Source organism: Lissotriton vulgaris, chromosome 1_1 (genome assembly GCF_964263255.1).
Source record: "Lissotriton vulgaris chromosome 1_1, aLisVul1.2, whole genome shotgun sequence".
Taxonomy (NCBI): Eukaryota; Metazoa; Chordata; class Amphibia; order Caudata; family Salamandridae; genus Lissotriton; species Lissotriton vulgaris.
The window spans coordinates 584,635,291-584,658,581 of record NC_141685.1 but is presented as its reverse complement, the minus strand read 5'-3'; the positions used below and the strand labels follow the sequence as shown (position 1 = coordinate 584,658,581).

The window sequence follows — 23,291 nt, the reverse complement described above, 5'->3', positions numbered from 1 at the left end:
GATGTTCTCATGGAGAAACCAGAAACCCCACCTTTTAGAGGCCTGTTTAGCAAGGTCATTCTGCATTCCACAGAGACAAGGCCCTAATTTAAAAGGTCACAAATGTCAACATGAGAGCCTCCTTCCATTGTTTACAGGAAAACTAAAGATAGCATCTCAGCGCAACTTGAGCCTCTGCAGCTTTTCTAGCCTCCCAGATTATTAAACTACATTTACTGTGAATAATTCACAAAACCTAATAACACACATACCAGTTTTTAGAACAAATGCTTGTTGCAATGGTACTCATTAAATGGATCTCACTGGGCTATTTAAAAGTAAACCCAAATGGGGGCAACCTGCAAATTTGTATTATACCTAAATGTATGCATTTACTGAAGCCTAAAGCACTTTAAAGCTATTAAAAATGGCAAGAATGCTGTTTTAAATGGTCTATTTTACCCAAATTCGACTTTGCTATTAGGGGCACTTAAAAATAAATATTCTATAATTGTGTTACATATTAATCATCCTCAGAAAGTTCTTTACAAAGTGCAGATATTGGGCATTAGACATATCCCATATAAATCCTTATAAAAATGAGTTTTAAACGCCTGCGCTAAGTAAAAATTCTATATGGTAATGTCCTCATTATGCAGGATGGCACAACTTAAATTAAATTATAATGCTAGGAGGTCACAGTATGAGCATTAAGCTTCATGAATAGTAAAAAACGAATTTTGTAGCACTTATTTTTGATAATTATTTTTCAAAATGTATTAATTATTTTTAATAAACCCAATCATTTTTGATAATTCCACATATAAAAGCGAGCTGCATCCCTTGCCTATCATTTTAGGCACATTCATTTATAAGCCTAAGCACAGAAGCCTAACTTATAACATGACAAAATGTTTGCGCCACTTTAAAAGGACAATTTTTAATTAGCAACAGACCCAAGAATATGCTTACAAAATTTTGCTTAATAGACTGAAAACATAAAAAAACACAAACACACATTTGAGCTCATTTCAGACATAAACAAAAAAGGGGTCAAAACACTCAGGACATACAATACAGCGCGCTTTAGCCATGCATTTCGTGAATTGCGCCATCGCTATTCACGTACAGAAGTTGCACTAATGGGAAAACCACATAGACATTTAAACACACATTTGACCCACAAATCAATACTCAGAACAAAAACAAAGAACAGCCCACAGACTGTACTTGAACCAAACCATTTGCAAATACTAGTTGTAAGTCATATTTACAAGAAATGCTTCTCAATAGTGTTCTAAAAGACTGCAAAAACAGCCCAACAGACTGATGTATGTCCAAAAAGCGAAAATACACTCAATTCACTAGCTTTGGCTAGCAGAACACCAAACAAAATCGTTCTGTATATCTTCATTGATAAAACTGCGCAGAACAAAGGATCCTTGTTTTGTATTATGTCATATTTTAAATCCCTGGGGATACAAAATCACCAAGGAAGAAATATGTTTTTAAATCTAACCTATTTAGATATTCCCATTAGGGGAAGCTGGCTAATTTACTTCACATCATACTATGGCACCTTTCAAAAAAGCAACACATTGTTCATGTGAGCTTAAAATAGGCATGCCAAAAATACTCCGGAATACGCAAGTATTATAATCAAAGTAGTGCTTAAGGTACTTTTCGTACGTGCACCGTTCCTAAGGACCAAATAGAGAAAATTCTCCTCCCTACCTGTTCTACACAAATTGCAATTCGCATATCCAAACCTATACAAACCAAAAGTTGGCCAACACAAATTCCAAAGTTCCAAAGCTACATTTCCAAATTTGCTAAGATCAGGCATCTTATAGCTCACTAATCTAGCTTCAAACGTCAAGGGGTTATCTCTACCAATACACTCGCAAATATATGAGACCCTCGGCTATGGTAATTGCAATAACCAAATCAAAAACCAAGGAACCAACCCCTCGGCTTTGGTAATTGCAATAACCAAATCAAAGACCCAAAGAACCAAAAACTAAGGACTGGGAGCGACCCACTTATACTTAACTCTTACTTTTACTAATCAAAAGGTTATCCAAATTCTAACTGTCAAGTTCTACATGACCTAACGGTCTTTTTATAATACTCACGCCAAAAAGGTTCTCAGTCAGGAGTGACATCATGTGGAGGATCAAAATCAGGAACATCAGAAATATACTGGGCTTCAGAAACAAAGAATCTCCAGAATCCCTGTGCACAGAGTACCTTCTTAGTAGAATCCTGTTTTGTCCTCCTCAGTAGATTTCAGTCTCCTGACAAGATCACTCCCTCAGAAAGTCACTTCTCTGATGAGCCCCGCGTTGGCTGCGCCATTTGAGGAAATGGAAAATCTTCATTCTCAGGGGTCTTACTAATATCAATAAAGAACTTGGCACAGAAGCTGAAATATGAAAAAGACATCTTTATTAAACTTAATTAAGTGAGCCCACGTCACACAGAAGCCGTAGCAAATGAATGAGGTAATCTGAGGAATACAGATATCAGAGGCCTTTTATGTGCTTAGGGTTACAAAACTCAGCATAAATGTAAGGGGCAGTCCTAGCTTTTGCAAGCATGCAAAAAAAAAAACATTCCTTCTTACACAAGCTGGACAAACTCTTAATAAAAGACCACAACCCATATCGTAAACAAGCCATAAAAGGAAGGAACAGAAACAGATGAGAAGTTGGATAAGGGGTGTGTATGTGCATACCAAACTTTACAATCTACTGGGCAAGGAACTGGTCTAACAAGGTCAGCTTCAGGCAACAGGGTCAGTTCACTCAGGTTATCCAGAAGTCAGCTAAAGTCATCGGCCTATGTGAGGGCAACCACAAAATGGCTGCCATGCACAAAATGGAACCCAAGGGTTCGGAATTCACAGAACCTCACAAGAAAAAGGAGCTGAGAAATGGGGTAATATTTACCTTGTTCGGATGGATCTAAAGATGGTTTCTTTAAAAGAGGGATTACTTTAGCATGTTTCCAGGCTGATGGTAGAGACGCTGAAGACAGAGATAGATTAATCAATTACCAGGCTACTGGTAAGATAACATTGTGAAATTGGCAGAACTGAGCTGGTCTCAGAGGGTCAACTGAGGAGCCGGATTTGATCTTCCAACATAAAGATTCCGTCTCAGTGAGGGATAATGTCTTATTACTTACCGGTAATCTTCATTACCCCGATTAGGGTCCTCCCCGTCCCAGTCCTTACTACGTGAGGCAGTCCTGCCTCCACCCAGCCAATCAAAACGCCAGAAATCCAAAGGTTGAAGGTTACATAAGCCCCTCCCACCCACCACCATGCCTGTTATCAACAAGACTCAGACACAAACACAGCGGGAGGGAGGGAGGGAAGAGGACTGGGACGGGGAGGACCCTAATCGGGGTAATGAAGATTACCGGTAAGTAATAAGACATTACCCCCTCATGGGTCCTCCCCGTCCCAGTCCTTACTACGTGAGGAACTCACAAGCAGAGAACCAAGAAGAAAAACTGCAGGACACCAGGGATCCATGCAAAAGCACAAAACTATAAACAACAAAGTATCAACGAACAGCAGCGTACAAGACGCCAACAGAAATCGTCAAAAGAGGCAAGAAAACATCAAGCCGAGAAAGTCGCACAAACGTGCGACGGGACCGCCAAATAGCCGCCCCACAAAGCACCCAGATAGAGATCCGCCGCCCAGCACAGGAAGCAGACACAGAACCCACAGGAGACAAACAGGCAAGGAGAAACCCGAGACTGTAGTGAACATAGGAGGCAAAACAGAAGAGCCCTGCGAACACCCAAAGAAGGGAAACAGGAGAAACCCCCTCAGCAGGCAAAACAGGAAGGAACACCTCTAGCCGCAAAAGGAAACACGAAGAAACGGGCAGAAAAGCCCGATCTAAGCCGAAAAACAACTCAAACCAGCAGAAACTGCAAAGAAGGAACCAAAACGAGCAAGGCACCCAACTCACCCAACCGACAAGCGGAAGTGAAGGCCAGCAAAAAAGCCACCGCAGTGGAGAACCACAACAAGACCGCCACTAACAAGAGCACGAAAGGGGCAACCGCAGACCATGCAAAACAGCAGGCAAGGCCCAAAGATAAACGAGCATAGGAGAGCCTGACAATGAAGCAAAAGCCCCGAAGAAGCCGACTCACCAAAGGGCAACAACCACCGAGGAAGCCCCAAGGCCCCGACAAGCACAAACCGCCGTCAACGAGCAGACAAAGGGGAAGGGGAAAAATCCCAACAACAAACCCAAGCCGGAGAAACCAGCACAGAAACAGGAACCCCAGCACGGATTCCGACCAAGAGAAGAGCACCAGGAAACAAAAGAGCCCCAAAGTGCATCACAGCTCCAAAGAGCGGAAGGCCAACGCGACCAACACATGCCACCGGCCACCACAGAAGAACAGCCCAAAGACGCCAAAGACAGCCGCTCAAGAGCCAGGCAGTCAGAAGCAAGCGCCAAAGATAGGGCAAAGACAGCTGCGGACCCAGAAACAGAGCCGGAGGCAAGGGAGGCTGGCCAAAACCGACACCCACCAGCAACAGCAGGAGCAGAAACCAAAAACAGCGAGGCCAACCCAACAACACCGACACCCCCCAAACCTCCGCAGAACCCCCGGGAGGAGAAAACGGGAGCGAAGGCATACAGAAAACCCGCAGGCCAAGGAAACGAGAAAGCAACCCCCGAGGAGAGACCAACCCGGAACAAAAACCGGGGGAGAAGAGCAACAGGAGGGGAAGCAAACACGACCGAACCAGAGTCCCAAACCAAAGACAAAAGGACCTGGAACAGAGGAACAGAGAGGGAATGCTACACGTAGCAGCAAGACATCCCAGCGCAGGGCCATTCCAAGCACCAGCGCACAGTCCCAAGCACCCGTGCATAGTCCCAATAAAAGGACATGTCCCGCTGAAACGAGCACTAGACAGCACCAAACAGAGGACGGGGGGGGAAGCGGCCCAAGCCACCAAAGGAAGGCACAATCAGAGTACCATACCATCAGAGAAACCAACCGCCGTAACAGGGATGTTTCTCAAGACCCCCCGAAAGCCAACAGAGAAAACGCCGCCCAGACACAAAACAGGGAAGCCAGCAGGAACAGAGACACGTACCGGGACCCCCCAGGAAGGCCCAAACAACAACAAGCCACCGGAGCGCCAGTCCGAACAACCGACAAGCCGGCCACCAAGGACCCCAATGGGGCCCCCAACCGAAGGACAGGCATCTGAGGACAACAAGAGGAGAGAGGGAAGCAGAAAGCACCCCCCCCACACCAGGCCGGGAGAGCAAAGCCACCAGACATGGGGAAAGAGGAACCAAAGCCCCGAAACCAGCATGAAAAAGGACCCAGCGAGTCAACAGAAAAAACACCAAGGACACGAGGTGCATGAGAGCCCAAGGAACCACTGCCGAGGAGGCAACCCCCATCCGCCGGACACACGACCAATCCCGAGCCGGGGCAGGAGGGAGACCCAGTAGGACCCGCAGAAGATCCAACAGGGCAGAAAACAGATCCGGACATATGGAGCGCGTCACGAAATGAGTGTCAACCTAGCGCAGGGGCCATGCCAACCCCCACCATTAACGCTCAACAGAAAAGCATACGAGCCGCCAAAGCCAGCACTGAGAAACAGCTCCCAGCAAAGCGCCAAACCGGTCCCGAGGAACCGAAGCCCCCGAACAGGAACCAGGCGAGGAATGGCCCGACCCAATATGCCCCCAGAAACTGGAACCAGGCCAGCAAACCCCCACAGCTGGGGCCAGCGCTGTGGAAAAAACCAGGGGAGCAGGAGAGAGGCCGAAAGGAAATACCTGAAAACAGGAAACGGAACACAACCACCGCAAACCTCTGAGCAGCCGGATGGTAGGGAACGAGAAAAACAGGGGACTCCCAGACCTAGGGAAGCCAAAATCATCCACCAAGAAGAGGGGAAAAACCGGGCAGCAAGGGGCACAACCGAAAGGGACACAGCCGCACCAGCCCGATCAAAGCTCCGGGAAGCAGAACCGAACAGAAAGACCAACAGGAGCCAGGACCAGGAACAGAGAGAAAGAGGACCCCCGGCCCCACTCCGTCACAGAAACCAGCACCACAGAGTGCAGTGACAAAAAACAGGCCGACGCCAAAGAAGATGGCAGAACGCATCACAGTGCCAACGGACAACGAAGCAACCGTGAAAACAGCCCAAAAGAGGGACGACCCCGGAATGGAAACCGGCAACCAAGAACGATGACCAACAGGACACACCATTCGGAAAGCAGACCGGACCAACTAGTCAGGAACAACGGAGCCGAGCCCCCAAATCGAAACAATGTCAACAAAGGAGACAGGTGACCCACAAGCAGGTAAACACCAGGAGCGGAACACAGAACCTGAAGAGGAAGAGACTCAACCACCAGGCCACAGAGACTCCTCCTGGGCACAACATATCCGACTGTTACCCAGGGGGCAGCAGCAGGCGCCGCAGAGGCAGGGAATCAAACGGAGTGCAAAAAATGCAGGCAGCGGACCAAGGCGCCAGGGGAATGGCAAAGCACCAAAACGCAGGCCAGAGAGAAACCTCACAAGCCCCCGCCGCCCCTGTAGCCGAGGACAAGGCCCAACCATCCGGTACTAGAAAGAGGGACCCCCAAGAAAAGAACCTGAGAAGCACAGACCGAAAAAGAGCAAGCATACATCCCAAAAGGAGAAGCCGCATACGAACTCCTGAGAGCGGAATACACCAACCTCCCAACTTGGTCCTCCAGGGAAGACACCTCCGAAGACAGAGGAAGAAGGCGCAAAAAGAAGAAAATGGTGGATACCAGGTGACAAAGACCGCCAGGCGAAATCGTGTCCCCAGAAAGAGAGGAACACCCCGCAAGGCAACGCCAGGCCACACCGCAGCCAGTACAGCCAACAGGACAGCACGAAATGGCCGGTAAAATTAAACCGGGAATAAACCCCGCAGGAGCAAATGAATCAGGGAGAAAGACCCAGCATTAAAACGCTAGAAATCACATGGACCATCCCCGAACGTATACCCCAACAGGGGAAAATGTCCACACCCCCATCAACAGTAGATGATGGCATAGCCGCATGCACCAGCAGCGCAGACAGCGCAAAACAGGCCAAGAAAAAACTGCAAAAGATGCCACGTGGACAAAGAGAATGCAAATTTCCAAAGCACAGCATGAAAATGAACATCCCAAGACACATTGACAGCATAGGCAGGACTTGAACCCTTGGCAAATGAGAGCCAGTGACGCCAGAGGCATATGACATACCATTGAGCAACAGCTCCCTGGATGCGCCGGAGAGGAAGCCCCCTCAAACATGGCGAGCAAAGGAGTAAACCCCACAGGAAACTCCCAACACACCAACAAAGGAAGTGCCCAGCAACCTCCAGGAAACACTGCCCCCAAACAACAATCTCGCATGCGAGACCGAAGAAGATGCAAAAAAGGCAGCCCTGCAGTCTCCACCCACAGCCACATAAGAAGAACATGGCAGCAGGGGCCGGACGCTGCACTAAAGCACCAGCGCCGGAACGACCTGGGGCCAGAACACCAGGAGGGCTCCCCGCCCCAGCCCAGCACATGAACGGGGAGCATCCTGACCCCAGAACAGGAGCGAGGCCAACCGGAGGACCGGAGTGGCCACGCAAGGAAATGTGAAAAGACCACACCAGAAGCAATTTAAATGGAAAAGAAACACTCACGGCACCGCCAAACCCTCCAGAAGAAACCAGGAACAGAGACAGGAACCGGGAGCACCAGCGTTCCGACAGCCGTCGGAGCAGAAAAAAAAACAGGCATGGTGGTGGGTGGGAGGGGCTTATGTAACCTTCAACCTTTGGATTTCTGGCGTTTTGATTGGCTGGGTGGAGGCAGGACTGCCTCACGTAGTAAGGACTGGGACGGGGAGGACCCATGAGGGGGTAATGGAGAATGGAAACACGGTGTGTTATTTTCCGTGTTAGGTCCTTTATCTTCATAACAATCCCCCCTGTCACAGTTGACAGTGGGGCAAAGTTTTTATAGATTTTTTCCACCTTATGCACAAAATGCCTAGCCAATTCCTCACATTGAGTATTAGAGGTGATAGAGGAGTCAACTTTCAAGTTGGAGCCTTTCATGACCTTAAGAAGGGAGAAGATTGTTTTGGGGAATTATTGCTCTCCAAGATTTTATTGGCAATATACTCTGCTCTGGCTCTCCTGACAATTTTATGATAAGTCTTAATTGACTTACGATATTCATTTTTAGGTTCAGTATCGTAAGCACGTCTCCAAGCCCACTCTAACTGTGCTTGCAACCACCCTCTAATCAGCATGCTGTGACCTTTTTGCCCATCCCAGGTGGGATGGCAGGATTTGAGAAAATCGGGGTCATTGGCGAGGGAGACGTTGTCAAGTTAGCCCACAGAGAGACCCTGTCCCAGACTAGCAGTGAGGGGCGGGTGACCGGCGAGGAGTAGAGCCCCCAGGCACAAGCAGGTCTTGGTAGCCAGTCATCAAGCCAGATGTGGTGGCCAGCCACCCTCTGGTCCATGAAGACCCAATATTTCTCTCTCATAGGACGATTCCATTCCACAAGGTACCGTAGCAGTGTGGCTTGGAAGTAACTGGTAATGTTAGGTAAGGCGAGGCTGCCCTCTTTCTTTGGGCGTTGTAGTAAAGTCCTTTGCAAACGAGGGGAGATCGGACCCCACACAAAGCGCTTGATTGGGGTCTGAATATGGTGAAGCGAATGCTGCGGGGGCTCCAAGGGGAGGGTTTGAAACAAATACAGGGCCCGTGGTAATACGCTCATTATAACAGCAGACAGCCTACTAAACCATAACAGAGGAAGGCGCCACCAGCGGGCCAGGTCTGCATGGATGCGTGATAGAAGGGTCGAGTCGTTCACGTCCGCTGTTTTCGTGAGAATTTTGTGGAGGACCAATCCAAGAAATGTAATTCAGTCCGACACCCAGTCGAAGTCGAAGTTGGCCAGTAAGGCGTCAGCCGTTGGCTGGGCTACGGTGAGGTTGAGAATTTGAGACTTCTGCATATTAATTTTACAGCCAGAGACCTGGCTGAAGGTCCATAGGTCATCTAAAATAGCCGGCAGGGAGCTCAAGGGATGAGCCACTGAAAAGATGATGTCATCTGCGTAGAGACTGATGAGATTGTGGTCTGAGCCAAATAGGATACCTTGCACCATGATGTTGTCCTAAAGCCGTTGGGCAAAGGGCTCCATATAAAGGGAGAAGCGCAAAAGGGAGAGGGGGCAACCTTGCCGCATCCCCTCTCCACCGCGAAGCCGTTTGAAAGCAAGCCATTGAACTGAACAGCTGCTCTTGGAGCACTAGAAATGCTCGCAATCCACTGTCGAAACCTAGGTCCCAGCCCAAAATGCTCAAGAGTAGCAAATAAATCACGGCCAATGCACACGATTGAAAGCCTTTTCTGCGTCAACTGCTAGCAGTAGGGCTTCTTCTTTGGACCGTTGCATCTTGTCAATTAAGTGGCAAAGCCGTTTGGTATTGTCCCCACATTGGCGCCCCGGGATGAAGCCGGATTGGTCCGGGTCAACTAAACCCGGCATGTGACAGTTCAACCGGTATGCCAGAATGCTAGAGAACAGCTTCGCGTCTAGATTCAATAGGGAGAATGGACTGTAGGAACTGCAAAGCTCCAGGTCTCTCCCTGGCTTGGGGATGACCAAGATAGAAGCCTTAAACATTGAGGCTGTACATTGACCCCATATCAGCAAAGGAGTTGAACAAGCGGGTAAGCAGCGGGGCTAGTTTGACACACAAAGTTTCATAAAACAGAGCGCTAAAGCCATCGGGGCCCGGAGCCTTCATGGTCTTCAGCCGAGTGATAGTAGAGAACACCTCCTCAATACAAATAGGGGCCTCCAGGGCCTCCGCCTCGCTAGGAGGAAGAGGAGTGGCCGCTGCCTCTTAAAGGAACTCAGTGGAATCAGTCAGCAAGGAAGGGTCAGCAGCACAGAGAGTTTTGTAAAAAAGAGCAGAAGGCCGCTACTATTCCAGCATCATCCGTGATCACCGACCCGATCTCTCCTTGTATCGCTGTGATAGCCTGCGCCGCACTCTGGCCACGCAAGCAATGAGCCAGCATACATCACCCTTTATTAGAGCCCTCATAGTATTTGTGCTTCAGTCGAACCACAGCATGCTTAGCTCGGTCAAGGTCTAGGCGCCAAAGCTGAAGGCGGTCTTTTTCTAACTGCCGCCAAATTCTGGGAAAACCAGTGCGTTTGTGAATAGCTTCCAGTTCCCTAACAGTAGCTTCTAAGGCCTCATGCTTGGACTGTCTGGTCTTGTTCTCATTAGCTGCTTTGGCTATGAGCACCCCCCTCGCTACCAAGTTAAGTGCTTTTCACACACCGAGGATAGTGGCATTGAGCCCACGTCATTAATAGCTAAATAGTCAATCAGGCAATGTCTGTTGTCATCCACCACAGCCGAGGATCGGAGCAGTGAATCTCGCAAGCGCCAGTGTGAGGTGGCGGAAGAACATACAGAGGGAAAACGCAATGCCAAAGTAATGTGTGCGCGATCAGACAGGGAGCGGGCCTCAATGGTGGAGTCTGTAATGCAGGTCCAAGCAGCTGGGGTAACAAGGACGTGATCAAGGCGGGCATAGGACTTGTGGGACGCTGAGTGGTATGAAATGTCCCGCTCGCCAGGGTGTAAGCAGCGACAAGCGTCTCAAATCCCTGCATCGCGCAGCCAGTCACCCCTTCCCGCCGACAGGGCTCCCGCACCCCCGGTTTGAGAGACTGAACGGTCCAGCCCAGCATCCATCACCAGGTTGAGGTCGCCCCCCACCACCACCACAGGGTCGGGCATGGGCAGAACCTCAGCATAGGCATCTAATAGGAATTTCTACGGTCTTTCATTTGGTGAGTAGATTGATGCTACAGTGAAGTAAAAATGCCCCATATGGAAGCGCAGCGCTAACAGTCGACCTTTGATGTCGGCGATTGGACCCACCACAGTACCCCTGAAGCGTTTGGAGAGTAGGATGGCTACCCCATCCGCTAACTATTCCCAGACAACCAAAATTGTAAGGGAAAGTGGCTATGGCGCCTGCAATGTGTGTCACTATGAAGCAAATGGGTTTCTTGAAGAAGGCAAACATGGTCACCCGAGGGCTCAAGCAGGGAAAGAACCTCTTTCCATTTGACAGGGGTTATTAAGACCCCGGGCATTGAAGCTAACAATCTTGAGTTCCATCTATAGGGGACAAGCCGACTAGTGCAACGTTAAGGCACTGGGTGATGCATTGGAGGGCAGGGCTGGGAGAGAGGCCCCGGGAAGGAGGGAGACAGACCTCGCTGGACAAGAGTAGGTGCAAAGGAAAAAAAAGCTCACTGGAGAGCGATCCCTCCCTAACCCAGAAGAAAAAAGCAACCCCAAAAGCAGCCAAGTGGTAATCATCTTAAACATAAGAATACCAGCCCTAAAAGGGCCAGCACAGGAAGAAAGAATATGGGCAACTTCAACATGTAGGCATAAAAAAGCAATCCAAATAATTCAACCCCATGAGGGGACATGAGACATAAGTCAGTCTGCAAGGCAAACTCAAAGGGGCGGGCCCTTGGCGGCGGACCATCGAACAGAGTATCTGGAGAACTAAGAACTGTAGAAGGGCATTCCACTGAGCGAGGAAGGATGATCGTTCCATGAGCCCCTCCAGCCTCATACCATGACAAGCATTCCTGTATGTGTAACTGGGGTGCTCAAGGGGAACACGAACAGGTCTGGTTTTGCAGAGACCGGATTCCCAACAGTGTGCAATTGTCAAAGTCTACATGAAGCCCAGCCTTTGGGGCTCCCCCTCCATTCGGCGTCCGCCATGCTGTCGAGTCCTAGCAGATCAAGAGCCTCAGTAAGAGAGTGGATGTGGATCAATTTCCCTTGATGCTTCAATATGATGCGAAAGGAATGGCCCCACGAGTAGGGAATTCCATTGTTGCGAAGGTCGGAGGTGACCACTTGGAAGTTTCTCTGTTTGGCTAGCATGGACGCTACGAGATCCTGAAAGAGGGCCAGGGAATGCCCCGGGAACTGGAGAAGCTGGGTTTCTTATGGGCCGGCATCACCTAAGATCTGCAGAAGAGAGCCAGGACATAGGATCGCAGGTCATCTCCCTCTGCGCACCATGGGATTGCTCGAATGCGGATATTGTTTCTTTTTGAGCGATCCTCCAGATCCTCTGTGTGGGCCTGGAGGTCTAAATGTTGGCCTCGCAGTCGGAGCACTGCTTGTTGCAGCTGGTGCAGGTCTTCTTCATGGTTTAGCTCATGGTCTTCGAGAGCGGCCACTCTCTCTCCTACATCATCTACATCTCGCCAGACTTCTTTGAGATAAGCTGAGAGTTGATCCTTCAAATCTGATATGTCCTCTTTAATGGTCGAGAATAGCTCCATCATGAATGCTTTTGTGGCTGGTCCGTCCGCTCCTTCTATTTGCTTCGGAGGCCCCATATCCCGGAGCGGTTGCTATGTCTGGGCCAGATGTCTACTTCAGTAGCAATTCCTGTAGGTTATTCTCCGCCTTTGCTCTGGCTGACACCATGATGCTGTGCTGGTTGCGCGGGGAGGGCTACGAGGGATCCACTAGGGTGGTACCCAGAAGACCTCCAAGCTTGGGGGAGCGAGAGTGTCGGGGGACAGGCTGGAGTCCACGCCTAGGGACCACCGGGCCATCGAACGTTGCTGTAGGTCGTTGGCAAGCAGTGGATATACTCCCAGACTCACCAGTTGTTTCCAGTTGTGCTTTGGGTGTCCGGCGCGATGCTCCTGGTCCACGGATCCCAGCCCCTGCTGGGCAGGGCAGCGAGTAAATGAACCAAGGTTCATTCCAGTCTGGAGGCAAATGAAGGGCCTGTGGTGTCACAGGCAAGCAAGTGGCTGGTGCAGTGTCCAGATGCCATTCCCAGCCCCCTTTCTGGCAGTAGGATAGCCCTTCCTCTGTCCAAAGGAACAGTTTCCCAGATGGTGAATACTAACAGTCACTAGGGACCCGTGGGGTTGCTCGAGTACCAGCTGGGTTTCCCCTCACAGTCAATGCCAGGTGCATGATGTCAACCACCCGCTGTCGAGGCCAGCCTTGAGAATGGCCGACAGGTCTTCCCCCACTGGTAATGGCGAAGGTCAAAGCAGCACTCACCCGGAGAACAGCCCCAGCCGCAGGTACCCGCTCCAGCACTGGGACTGACAGTCCTTGGGCCCAGCCTCTCCATTGCTCTCTGGGGAGCGCACTCGTCAGTTCCTAAGCCCAGTGGCTCCCGTATCCCGGGTTCAAGCCATGCCAGAGGGGAGAGAAGTTGGCGGGAGTCCGGAAGGGCCGCAACACCCCACTGCGGATCCCCAATCGTGGTGAGGGCAGAGTATTGTGCCGGGTAAGTGTTCTCCAGGTCTGCCTAAATTTCCAGGCCTCAGCGGGGAGGGGGGGACGATGACAGGGCCTGAGTTTGGCGCTCATGGGTGTGCAGCTCTGGCCTGGGCAGAGCAGGAGACAAGATGGTGGGTACCCGACAGAGGCCCAACCAGGGGAGCGCTGTGTCCATGTGTTGGGTGATGTATGCCAGCTACGGGACCTCTCTCACCCCGCGAGCCACACAACAGCTGCGCAGGGGTTCAGGGTCCCACACCAGTAGCGTGGTCTCAGGTCTGTTTGGGCGCGCGACAGCCGCTACTTCCTCACCGCATCAGGGCCCTTCTGGGCTGAGCAGGAACCGGTGCAAAGAGCACTGATGCAGCCGGCAATTGCCCACACACCAGCACCTGAGGAAGCTCTGCTCAATTTCGGTCCCTGTACAGCTGTTTGGGGACCGGGTATGGGGCAATTACAAGGTGATATAACGGAGCAGCCATAGGGACAAAAACCCACATCCTACCATGCCGTCATCTTGGCCAGGCGCCCCACACCACATTTTAAAAGTGAAACCTTACCCTTTTTTTGCAAAGTGCCTAGCTGTAGATTTTGAACCCTAGCTCTGTCAGCACCTAGCAAAACCTAGGAAACCTATACATTTTTGAAAACTAGACACCCAGGGAAACCCAGGATGGGGTGACTTGTCTGGCTCTCAGAAGGTTCTGTATCCTGAATCCCTGCAAACCTCAAACTTTGTAAAAAAACAACACATTTTCCTCACATTTCTGTGATGTAAAGTTCTGGAATCTGCGTGAATCTACATATTTTTCTACCACCCAGTGTTACCCCTAGGTATCCCAATAAAAATGAACATCACTCACGTGGGTCGGTCAAGTACCCCAGACAGGCAAGGGCCCAACACGTATTGAGGAGATATCAGAATTACCTATCACAAAACAACCTGGTTTTATTTGACCAACCCAAGCAAGTGAGGAACCATTTTTATCGAGAGCCCTGGGTGAACTCTGGGTGGTAGGAAATTTATGGATCCATGCGGAGTCCTGAACTTTCCCACAGAGACGTTTTGAGAAAAAATGTATTTCTTCAGCTAAATTTGAGGTTTGCAGGGGATTCTGGGCAGGAAAACGTCGCCATACCTCGCTAAACTCCACTGGGTGTCTAGTTTTCAGAAATGTGTAGGTTTGGTAGGTTTCCCAAGATGGCCGCCAAGCCCTGGGACAAAACCCAGGTGACCCCCCTTGCAAAACCAGGTTGTTTTGTGAGAGGTAATTTTGATGTCTCCTCAATTTGTTTTGGGCCCTTGGCTGTCGAGGGTACTTGATCCACCCACACAAGTGAGGTACCATTTTTATCTGGATGCCTTGGGGAATGCTGGGAGGTAGGAAATTTGTGGATCTAAGCAGATTCCAGAACTTTCTGTCACAGAAATGTGAGGAATTATTTTGACAAAGTTTGAGGTTTGCTAGGGATTCTGGGTAACAGAACCTGGTGAGAGCCAGACAAGTCGCCCCATCCTGGATTCCCCTTGGTGTCTAGTTTTTAAAAATGTATAGGTTTCCTAATTTTTGCTAGGTTCTTTGAGAGCTAGGGTTCAAAATCTAGAGGTATGCACTTTGCAAAAAAAGGGTCAGTTTTCACTGTGAAAATGTGATGTGTCCACATTGCATTTTGGATGTTTTGGGCCGTTTCCTGTCCCAGGCACTAGGCCTACCCACACAAGTGAGGAACCATTTTTCTCAGGAGACTTGGGGGAATGCAGGGTGCATAAATATTTATGGATCCACCAGATTTCAGAACTTACCACCAAAGAAATGTGAGGAAAATGTGTTTTTTTTTTTACAAAGTTTGAGGGTTGCAAGGGATTCTGGGTAACAGAACCTGGTGAGAGCCAGACAAGTCATCCCATCCTGTATTCCCCATGGTTGTGTAGTTTTTAAAAATGTATAGGTTTGTTAGGTTTCCCGGCAGAGCTAGGGTTCAAAATCTACAGCTGGGCACTTTGTAGAAAAAGGGTCAGTTTTCACTGTGAAAATGTGGTGTGTCCACATTGCGTTTTGGGCAGTTTCCTGTCATGGCAACTAGGCCTACCCATACATGTGAGGTAAACAATTTCTTGGATGACTTTAGGGAATGCGAGGTGGGTGGAATTTTTTGGATCCAAGCAGATTCCAGAACTTTCCACCACAGAAATGTGAGGAAAATTTGGGTTTTTTGACAACGTTTGAGGGTTGCAAGGGATTCTGGGTAACAGCGAGACCAGTCACCCCATCCTGGTTTCCCCTGGGTGTCTAGTTTTCAAAAACGTATAGGTTTGGTAGGTTTTCCTAGGTGCCGGTGTTCCATAATCCGCTGCCCCCCGTGAGCCAGTGCCCCCCCCTGTTTTGCGCATGCGTACCCATGCGCATATTACGGCCGATGACGTAGTACCACGCCCACCATCATTCCGTGACATCATCATTGCGCATGCTCTATTCGAACATGGCTCGCGTCTCGGGCAGAAAACGCCCGCGGGGTCCTTGTGCCGACCTCTATACACAGCCGGTCTCCGTACCCCCCACCTGCAAGCCGGTATTGACCCGCATTAAAGCTGCTACATATTTATTTAAAATGTACATGTTAAACACATTCCATTTCTGACAGCTCTCAGCGTATCCTCAGTAAGTGTCCTCAATTCTTTAGCCTTTCCTTGCTATGTCCATCTAATCGGCCTCACTCTGACTTCTTCTCAGACCCCTCTCCCTTTCCTGCTGCAATCAAATCTCCATCAGATAGATGGTGATTAAATTGGCATTAATTAAAATGAATTTTGAAGTGTCCCAGCCTCGTACACCGCCTCGGGCTGCTGGCGGCTCGAGGCTGTGAACAATGTTGGCACAAGGACCCCGCGGGCGCTGTCTGCCCTTCTCCGCCCCCTGACATAGGGGGTGCAGCCACTCACGGGGATACAATGGTTCTCAGAACACCGGCAGAGCTAGGGTTCAGAATCTACAGCTAGGCAATTTGCAAAAAAGGTCAGTTTTCACTGTAAAAATGAAGTGTATTGTTGTAAATGAAGTTGAGAGGCAGATAAAAGCTTAATGAGTATTTATTAAGCACTACAGAGAATAACTGGTGTTCCCATCAGAAAGCCAGGGAGCTAACTGACAAGGAAGAATCCAGACAAAGCAAAGCAGAATATGACATCAGGAACATAGAATGTAAGTCTTAAAGTGATACAGCAAAATACAAGTAGAGAGAATACAACATATCCTCTTCCCTTCGCATTAAAAAAAAAATGAATGGTGAAAATAACAAAAGAAAAACAGGATAATAAGCACATGCTCTTCACTACACGAACCAAGGTCACTCACAAACAAAATCTTGTAAATAACTCGGGGGTCTCCTTCCTCTCTGGCTTCTACTAGCACCATTACAATTACTATTGTTTGTTTCTAACATACGGTTGGACTGAGGTGAATCAACCACTCGCTCAGCCTTCTTATACAACGCCACTCGCCTCAAATTCCAACTCTCTCCATTAAATAAAGTGACAAACCTCTTATGGACGGACTTGACCTTAAACGGACCCCTGAACTTGGTCAACCCAACACCAACTCGTCCAGGTTTCACTTTCACCCAATCATTCACTGCAAAATGACACTTACTAGTAGGCTCATTACCACTTTTGCGCTTCTCAAAGGCATCCGTACTCAAACACTCCTTCATCCATGCAGCGACAAGTTTGGTACCAGCTGAACGGCCTCTCATCATACAAAAGGGAATTTTCCCAGTCACACCATTCTCAGTAGTTCTATAGGCCCAAACCAGATCATTAACTAACTCTCTCACATTCGCCCTAGATGGGAGGGCCATCTGGATCGCTCCTTTAACCATTCGGTTCGCCCTCTCAACTAAACCATTACCCTGTGGGTTGTAAAGTGAGGTCCTTGAATGTACGATACCACATTTTTCCAAAAAACTGGCCATTTCCATAGAAGTTAATTGTGTTCCATTATCAGTGATAATCCTCATGGGAAAACCTTCCTCCCTGAAAATATCCCTCAACATGGTAATCGTGCTACACGTAGTGATTTCCTTCATGAACTTAACTACCAACCACTTCGATGAAACATCCACAACCACCAAACCAAACCTCATATCCTGACTCAACTGGTAAAAAGGACCAATAAAATCAAGACATATAGTGTGCCACGGACACCCTGGGTCTTCTATTGTGCCACATCAAGTCTGACCGCCAACCTTAAGCCTCTTCTCACTCTCCACACAATCCGTGCATCTTTCCACCCACTGAAAAATCTCCGTGTCCATACCTGGCCACCAAAAATGCTCCCTCACTCTCCTCTTGGTGAGAGACTGTCCTAGATGACCCTCGTGAGCTAACTTGAATAAAGTGAACCTCACCTCTTGTGGGGGAATGAACTTATCCTCCTTCAAAATAATTAGCCCTTCATTGTCCAAGATAGACAAATGCTCCAAAACCTTTAGATAAGGGCGAAGAGCAGGAGATAAACAACTCTCTCTCCTTGAACCCTTCACAATTAGATCTTTCACCTCTCTCAACACCTCATCCTTAGCCATAGAAGTATTCCACCAACTCTTGCTAACTGCCCCAGCACACATGTCCAACACCTCATCCACAGCTGCCACAGACCCTTCTGAATTGAGTGATTCCACTCCCGACTTGTCCACCATCTCCCAAGGAAGTGGAAGTCTGGAAAGACCATCAGCTTGGCTGTTCCTCCAACCTGGAATATACTCTATAGTGTACAAGTATTCCTGAATTCTCGCAGCCAGCCTAGCTAACCTCGCTGATCCCTTGCCAGCCCCACCAGGTGATAGGATTTTAATCAAAGGTTTGTGATCCGTCAACAATGTAAACTTGAACCCCCACAGATACATTCTATAATACTCGCAACCCCACGCTGCAGCTAGAGCCTCCCGCTCGAGTATAGTGTAATTCCTCTCTGCTGTTGTGAGGGTTCTTGAGGCAAAAGCAAAAGTCTTCAGACAAAGCAAAGCAGAATATGACATCAGGAACATAGAATGTAAGTCTTAAAGTGATACAGCAAAATACAAGTAGAGAGAATACAACATGTATCCACATTGCATTTTAAGCCGTTTACTGTCGCGGGCACTTGGCTTACCAACAGAAGTGAGGTGCCACTTTTATTGGTAGAGTTAGGATAACACAGAATTGTAGAGCAACTGTTATTATCTATTGACTTTTGATGCATGTCTGCCATCCAAATGAAAGATAATATGTAAAAAAGAAGTAACTTTGAAATATTTTCCATGATACTCATGCTAGTATGGCCACTCACAGTTTTGGAAATGTGCAAATAGCTACTGTTTCTAAACTCTATACTTTGTTTCAATTTCAGAAATACATAAGTGTCTTTCATCCTGATTTATCACCATATACTTTTTCCCAAATTAATTGCTATATACCACGCATATAATAGAAAACCATTGCAAAATGCTTCTCAGTTATTGTCTCTGGGTTCGTCTGGTTCTTGGTGAACCTACAAGTACTATATATCCAAACAATAAGAAAGGTCCAGCAGATGTAACGGTATATTGCATTCAAATATCTCTAATAATTAGAAGAAGTTACAGGTGTAAACATAGGCACAAATGGCTGTTTTTTTCAAATCATTTTCTCCTATTTTCAACTGTTAATTTCTATAAAGTAACCTTGAAGGAACTACACAAATGACCCCTTGCTGAATTCAGAATTCTGTCTACTTTTCGAAAATGTATAGCTTTCCAGGATCCATTATTGCTTTCACACTCATTCCTACCATTAACTGAAAAAAGGTTGAAAACACAAAAAATAGAAAAAATAGGCTATGTCCCAGTAAAATGCCAAAAATGTGTAAAAATGTTGGTTTTCTAAAAAAAGTCTGTCAGTCCCTGAAAGCTGGGACAAATCTGATTTCAGCCATTTGTTGATACAATTTGCAGGGAAAAAACCAGACGCTTTCATTTGGGGCACTTTTTTCCCCTTTTTTTCCGAAGAATTGCTGTACTTTGGCAAATTTCTGGGTCTCCTTTAGGGGAATCCACAAACCCTGGGTACCTTTAGAATCCCCATGATGTTGGAAGAAAAGGATGCAAATTTGGCATGGATACCTTATGTGGTCAAAAGGTTAAAGGAGCCTAAGCGCAAACTACCTCTAATAGCCAAAATAAGGCTTAGAACGGGGGGAAAGGCCTAGCAGCGAAGGGGTTAAAGTCAGTACCTGCTTATACATGATGAGGAGTGTCCTAGTGATGAATGGTGTCACTCATATCCTATCCTCGTTAACTATTCTTTAGGCAAATGCTCAGTCATGTGCTGTTAATATGTTTTAAACAGTTCAGCCCATTCAGAAGAAATGTGAACGTCAGCTGCTAGAAACAAGCCAGACACATTTCATTTGATGAAACTATGCCTCCCTACTTACAACGTAGCACAAACTTGAATGCAGCAATATCCATCTTGGTTCATTTTTTTCATGTTTCATTTGTTGGTGCTCTTTTGTTTTTATTCGGGCATCCAAGCCATGATTACTAATCAGTCATAATTTAAGGAGGTCTTTATTACACCAGGTAAATAACATTACCCTGTAGTGGGATGTTTGCTCGGTGTGATAAATCTCTCCTATTCTATTTGTTGTAGGCAGCATAGTTTACCACACTAAAAACTCAAGCTTTGGACAATTTGTCTTGCCATTTCATCAGGTTTTTGTGTCAAAATATGTCTGGGGAAATTCGTGGGGTGCCTTAATATCCACATGGAGTACATATCACCCCATAAGGTAGATACTCTGTATGGTAATTACCACACAACAGGGAATCCTGAAGCCTGCACAAAAGGGATTGAATATTTCACCATCATTCATAGTAATCAGAACTTCCGTGTTACATGTGTGGTCACATAATCTGTAAGCTAGCCAACACTTTGCAAGTTATCTCAAACATCTCTTTGACTTTCTTCGCAGCTTTTGTTTTCATTAAACACTTCTCACCTTGATGAATAAGAGGTCTGTCTGGAGACAGAATTAAACCCATCATTGATAACCAATTTTGAATGATGTTCAAGTGCAAAAGAACATTAACTAATCCAGTCAATTTAATTAGTTATTTAGATACCAGGAAAAACTGCCTAAGACTTTAGCCAACTGGTCTAAGATAAATTCATATTATGAATGCTAGAGCTCTGTCCTGAAGGATTACCAGCATCAATACCAAGCCAAACAAAATAGTTACACCACAATATGGCACGTAAACCATGAACACTTTCTGTTTGGGTATTGACATCAGTAACATACTTACCATATGAAAGGGGACAAAGCAACCACTATGGTCTCTCTATGTGTCTAGGTATGATTTCTGTAAGCATCACTGTACATCTATTAATTCTTTTTTTAATTACCTTGCAGCATTGTGAGTGGCCTGAGCATTGTGTTTCGGGCACTCAGCCAGGGACTGGGAAGCCTTGGCATGTTTTCCACACAGGCTGTAGTGCAACCTGCATGGAGAACATGCGAAGTGCGCAAAGAGAGGGCTGGCCAAACAGTCATTGCGCACCAAGGAGGGTGCTACCACTCCTGCCTTGCACGCAGAGCAGCCCGCCCTGCCCCCTCATACAAAGCTGCCGCAGAGGGACAAAATATTTTTTTTTATAACATTACATTATCATTTTCTGTTTTCTTTCTTGCACTTCTTCAAAGCAGTGGGGCGACAGAGGAGCCGCCACTGGCTAATATTTGTAAAACACACAAAACGTGCTGAGGGGAGCTTCCTCGCTGGAATGGGTATTTCGGTATTTTTAGATTTAAAGAACATACATGAAAGCAAAACAGCGTAATGTCAGGAGATCACCTCCCTGAAACCTAAACTCTACTATTTGCATGAAAGATTATCTCATTGAAAATTGATCAGTTTTCTACCATTAAATTAATACTGAAAAAAGAAATGAAAGATGCAGGGACTACATATATCACAATGCTCTAGGGCCTTACCGAAGAAATCCTACTGAAAGCATACACCTGTGAAATGTTTTGTGCTGCTATGTCTGCGTGCTGCAAAAAACCTGTGTTTATGTCTTTCACACCAAAAGCATGAAGTGATCTGTTACGAATGCTATCATATAACGGTTTTATTTGATTAGCACAAGATTTGAAATATTGACAGTACATGCTATTTTTAAAATGGTATTTTGTTGAATCTCCACTTTTGTACCATCATGTGCCTCAGTTATGCAAATAGTGTTCAGGGGGCGTTGTCTATGCTCAAAGTTTTTTACTTGAGTCAAACATGTCGTGCACCTTTAAGAACAACTTAAACATGAATGATGCCAGAGTAAATACCTTTTCCCAGATAACAGTCACGGATTACATCTTCTATAAAATGCTCATCGTTCTTCTTCTAGGTAAACAAACAGACACAAAGTAAGGACACGTATGGTACCGAAATCGTACTTCTTACAGATGGTGAAGACGGTTATGACACCACCCGCTGCCTTCAGGATGTGCGGAACAGTGGTGCAATAGTGCACATCATTGCGCTAGGCCCAAGTGCAGAAAAAGCCCTGGAACAAATAGCAGACATGACAGGTACGTTCATTTCAAAATGTTACCAGCCCCAAGCACGCGCCTGAAAATTGCCTTTGACAGTTTTAATCCTGAGGCAATAAACAGATATCTATGTTAAATCTAGGGACATGGGCTTGATAAGATCTTGTATTATTAGCACGGACAAAGTGAACATTGATAAATGCCACTATCCTCCAGCAGTGGTACTAGTTTATATGACATAACAGTTTAAAGGTCCTATGGCCATCTACCTGACTTCAGTTAAATCGGTGCCTGGGGATTCCGCAGTACAAGACCAGGGCCATCGCAAGGGAAGCTCACCCGTGGCTTATCGGACTGCTGCAGGCAGGTCTATGCACTTAGACTGAAACGTATGTGGTTAATGGTTCATAGTTAATGGCCTGGTGATTACGATCCCAGTAGGAAGGCTGCTTAGCTAAAGCAAGCAAGGCACATTTACTGGGGATGGAAAGGGGTGAGTAGGAGGGAAGGTTATTCCACAAAATGCAATACTGCAGCACGTGCGCACTGTCCTAAGAGTGACATGTGATCCAGTGCAAAGCCAAAACCTGATCAGGGATCAATACATCAATAATATTTCAGAACAATGGCCCATAAACATTCACCCAGATCCCTGATGCGCCGGTCACTCAGTCAGAGGGGGCCCCTGAGGCAAATAGGGCAGAAAAAATCAGGGGGAATAGGCAAGCTACTCAAAACAACATTTCTCTACGGCAATACTTAACATGTGCTATAAGTCGCTAATATACATTCACTCAGGGAGCTGGCCGAAAAGACAAAAGCATGTCAAAACGCACAAATTAGAAACATATCAAAATTCATTGGTAATTCATTAACACCTTTGCACTGTTTTCACTGTTAAATGTTTACCTAGCAGAAGCCGAAGCAGAAGCAAAGCAGCATTATTTATTAGATTTAAAGCCACATGCACAATTCAGCCTATCCATGCTTTTATTTCTCGTTTCTTTCATAACGCAAAGTAATACAGGTTTTAGTTCATTCATGCGTTTACCTTAGTGCATGCACACACAAAACGGGTTCCCTTGTGTTTATGTAAGGTGCACGTTAGTTTTCTATTACTTAGTTAGTATGTGTTGGAAATGGCCCTTTTTGCAAGGTTATTCCCAAACTTTTTCCTTCTTCCCCCTATTTTTTCCTGACTTGTTTGTGTTGGTTTTAGGACTCTAGGCACTTTACCACTGCTAATCAGTGCTAAAGTGCATATGCTCTCTGTGTAAATTGTGTTATGGATTGGTGTTTCCATGATTGGATATATGATTTACTTGT

General features: G+C 47.0%; 1 protein-coding gene across 1 annotated transcript in view; it reads left to right on the top strand.

Annotated features, from left to right (window-relative positions):
• The window catches only part of CLCA4 (chloride channel accessory 4), a 323,718-nt gene that overhangs the window by 113,613 nt on the left and 186,814 nt on the right, over positions 1-23,291 (top strand). Inside the window, exon 7 of the mRNA XM_086953978.1 lies at positions 21,821-22,004. Within this exon, the coding sequence (XP_086810104.1) occupies positions 21,821-22,004 (184 nt within the window). The remainder of the gene's footprint in view (positions 1-21,820; positions 22,005-23,291) is intronic.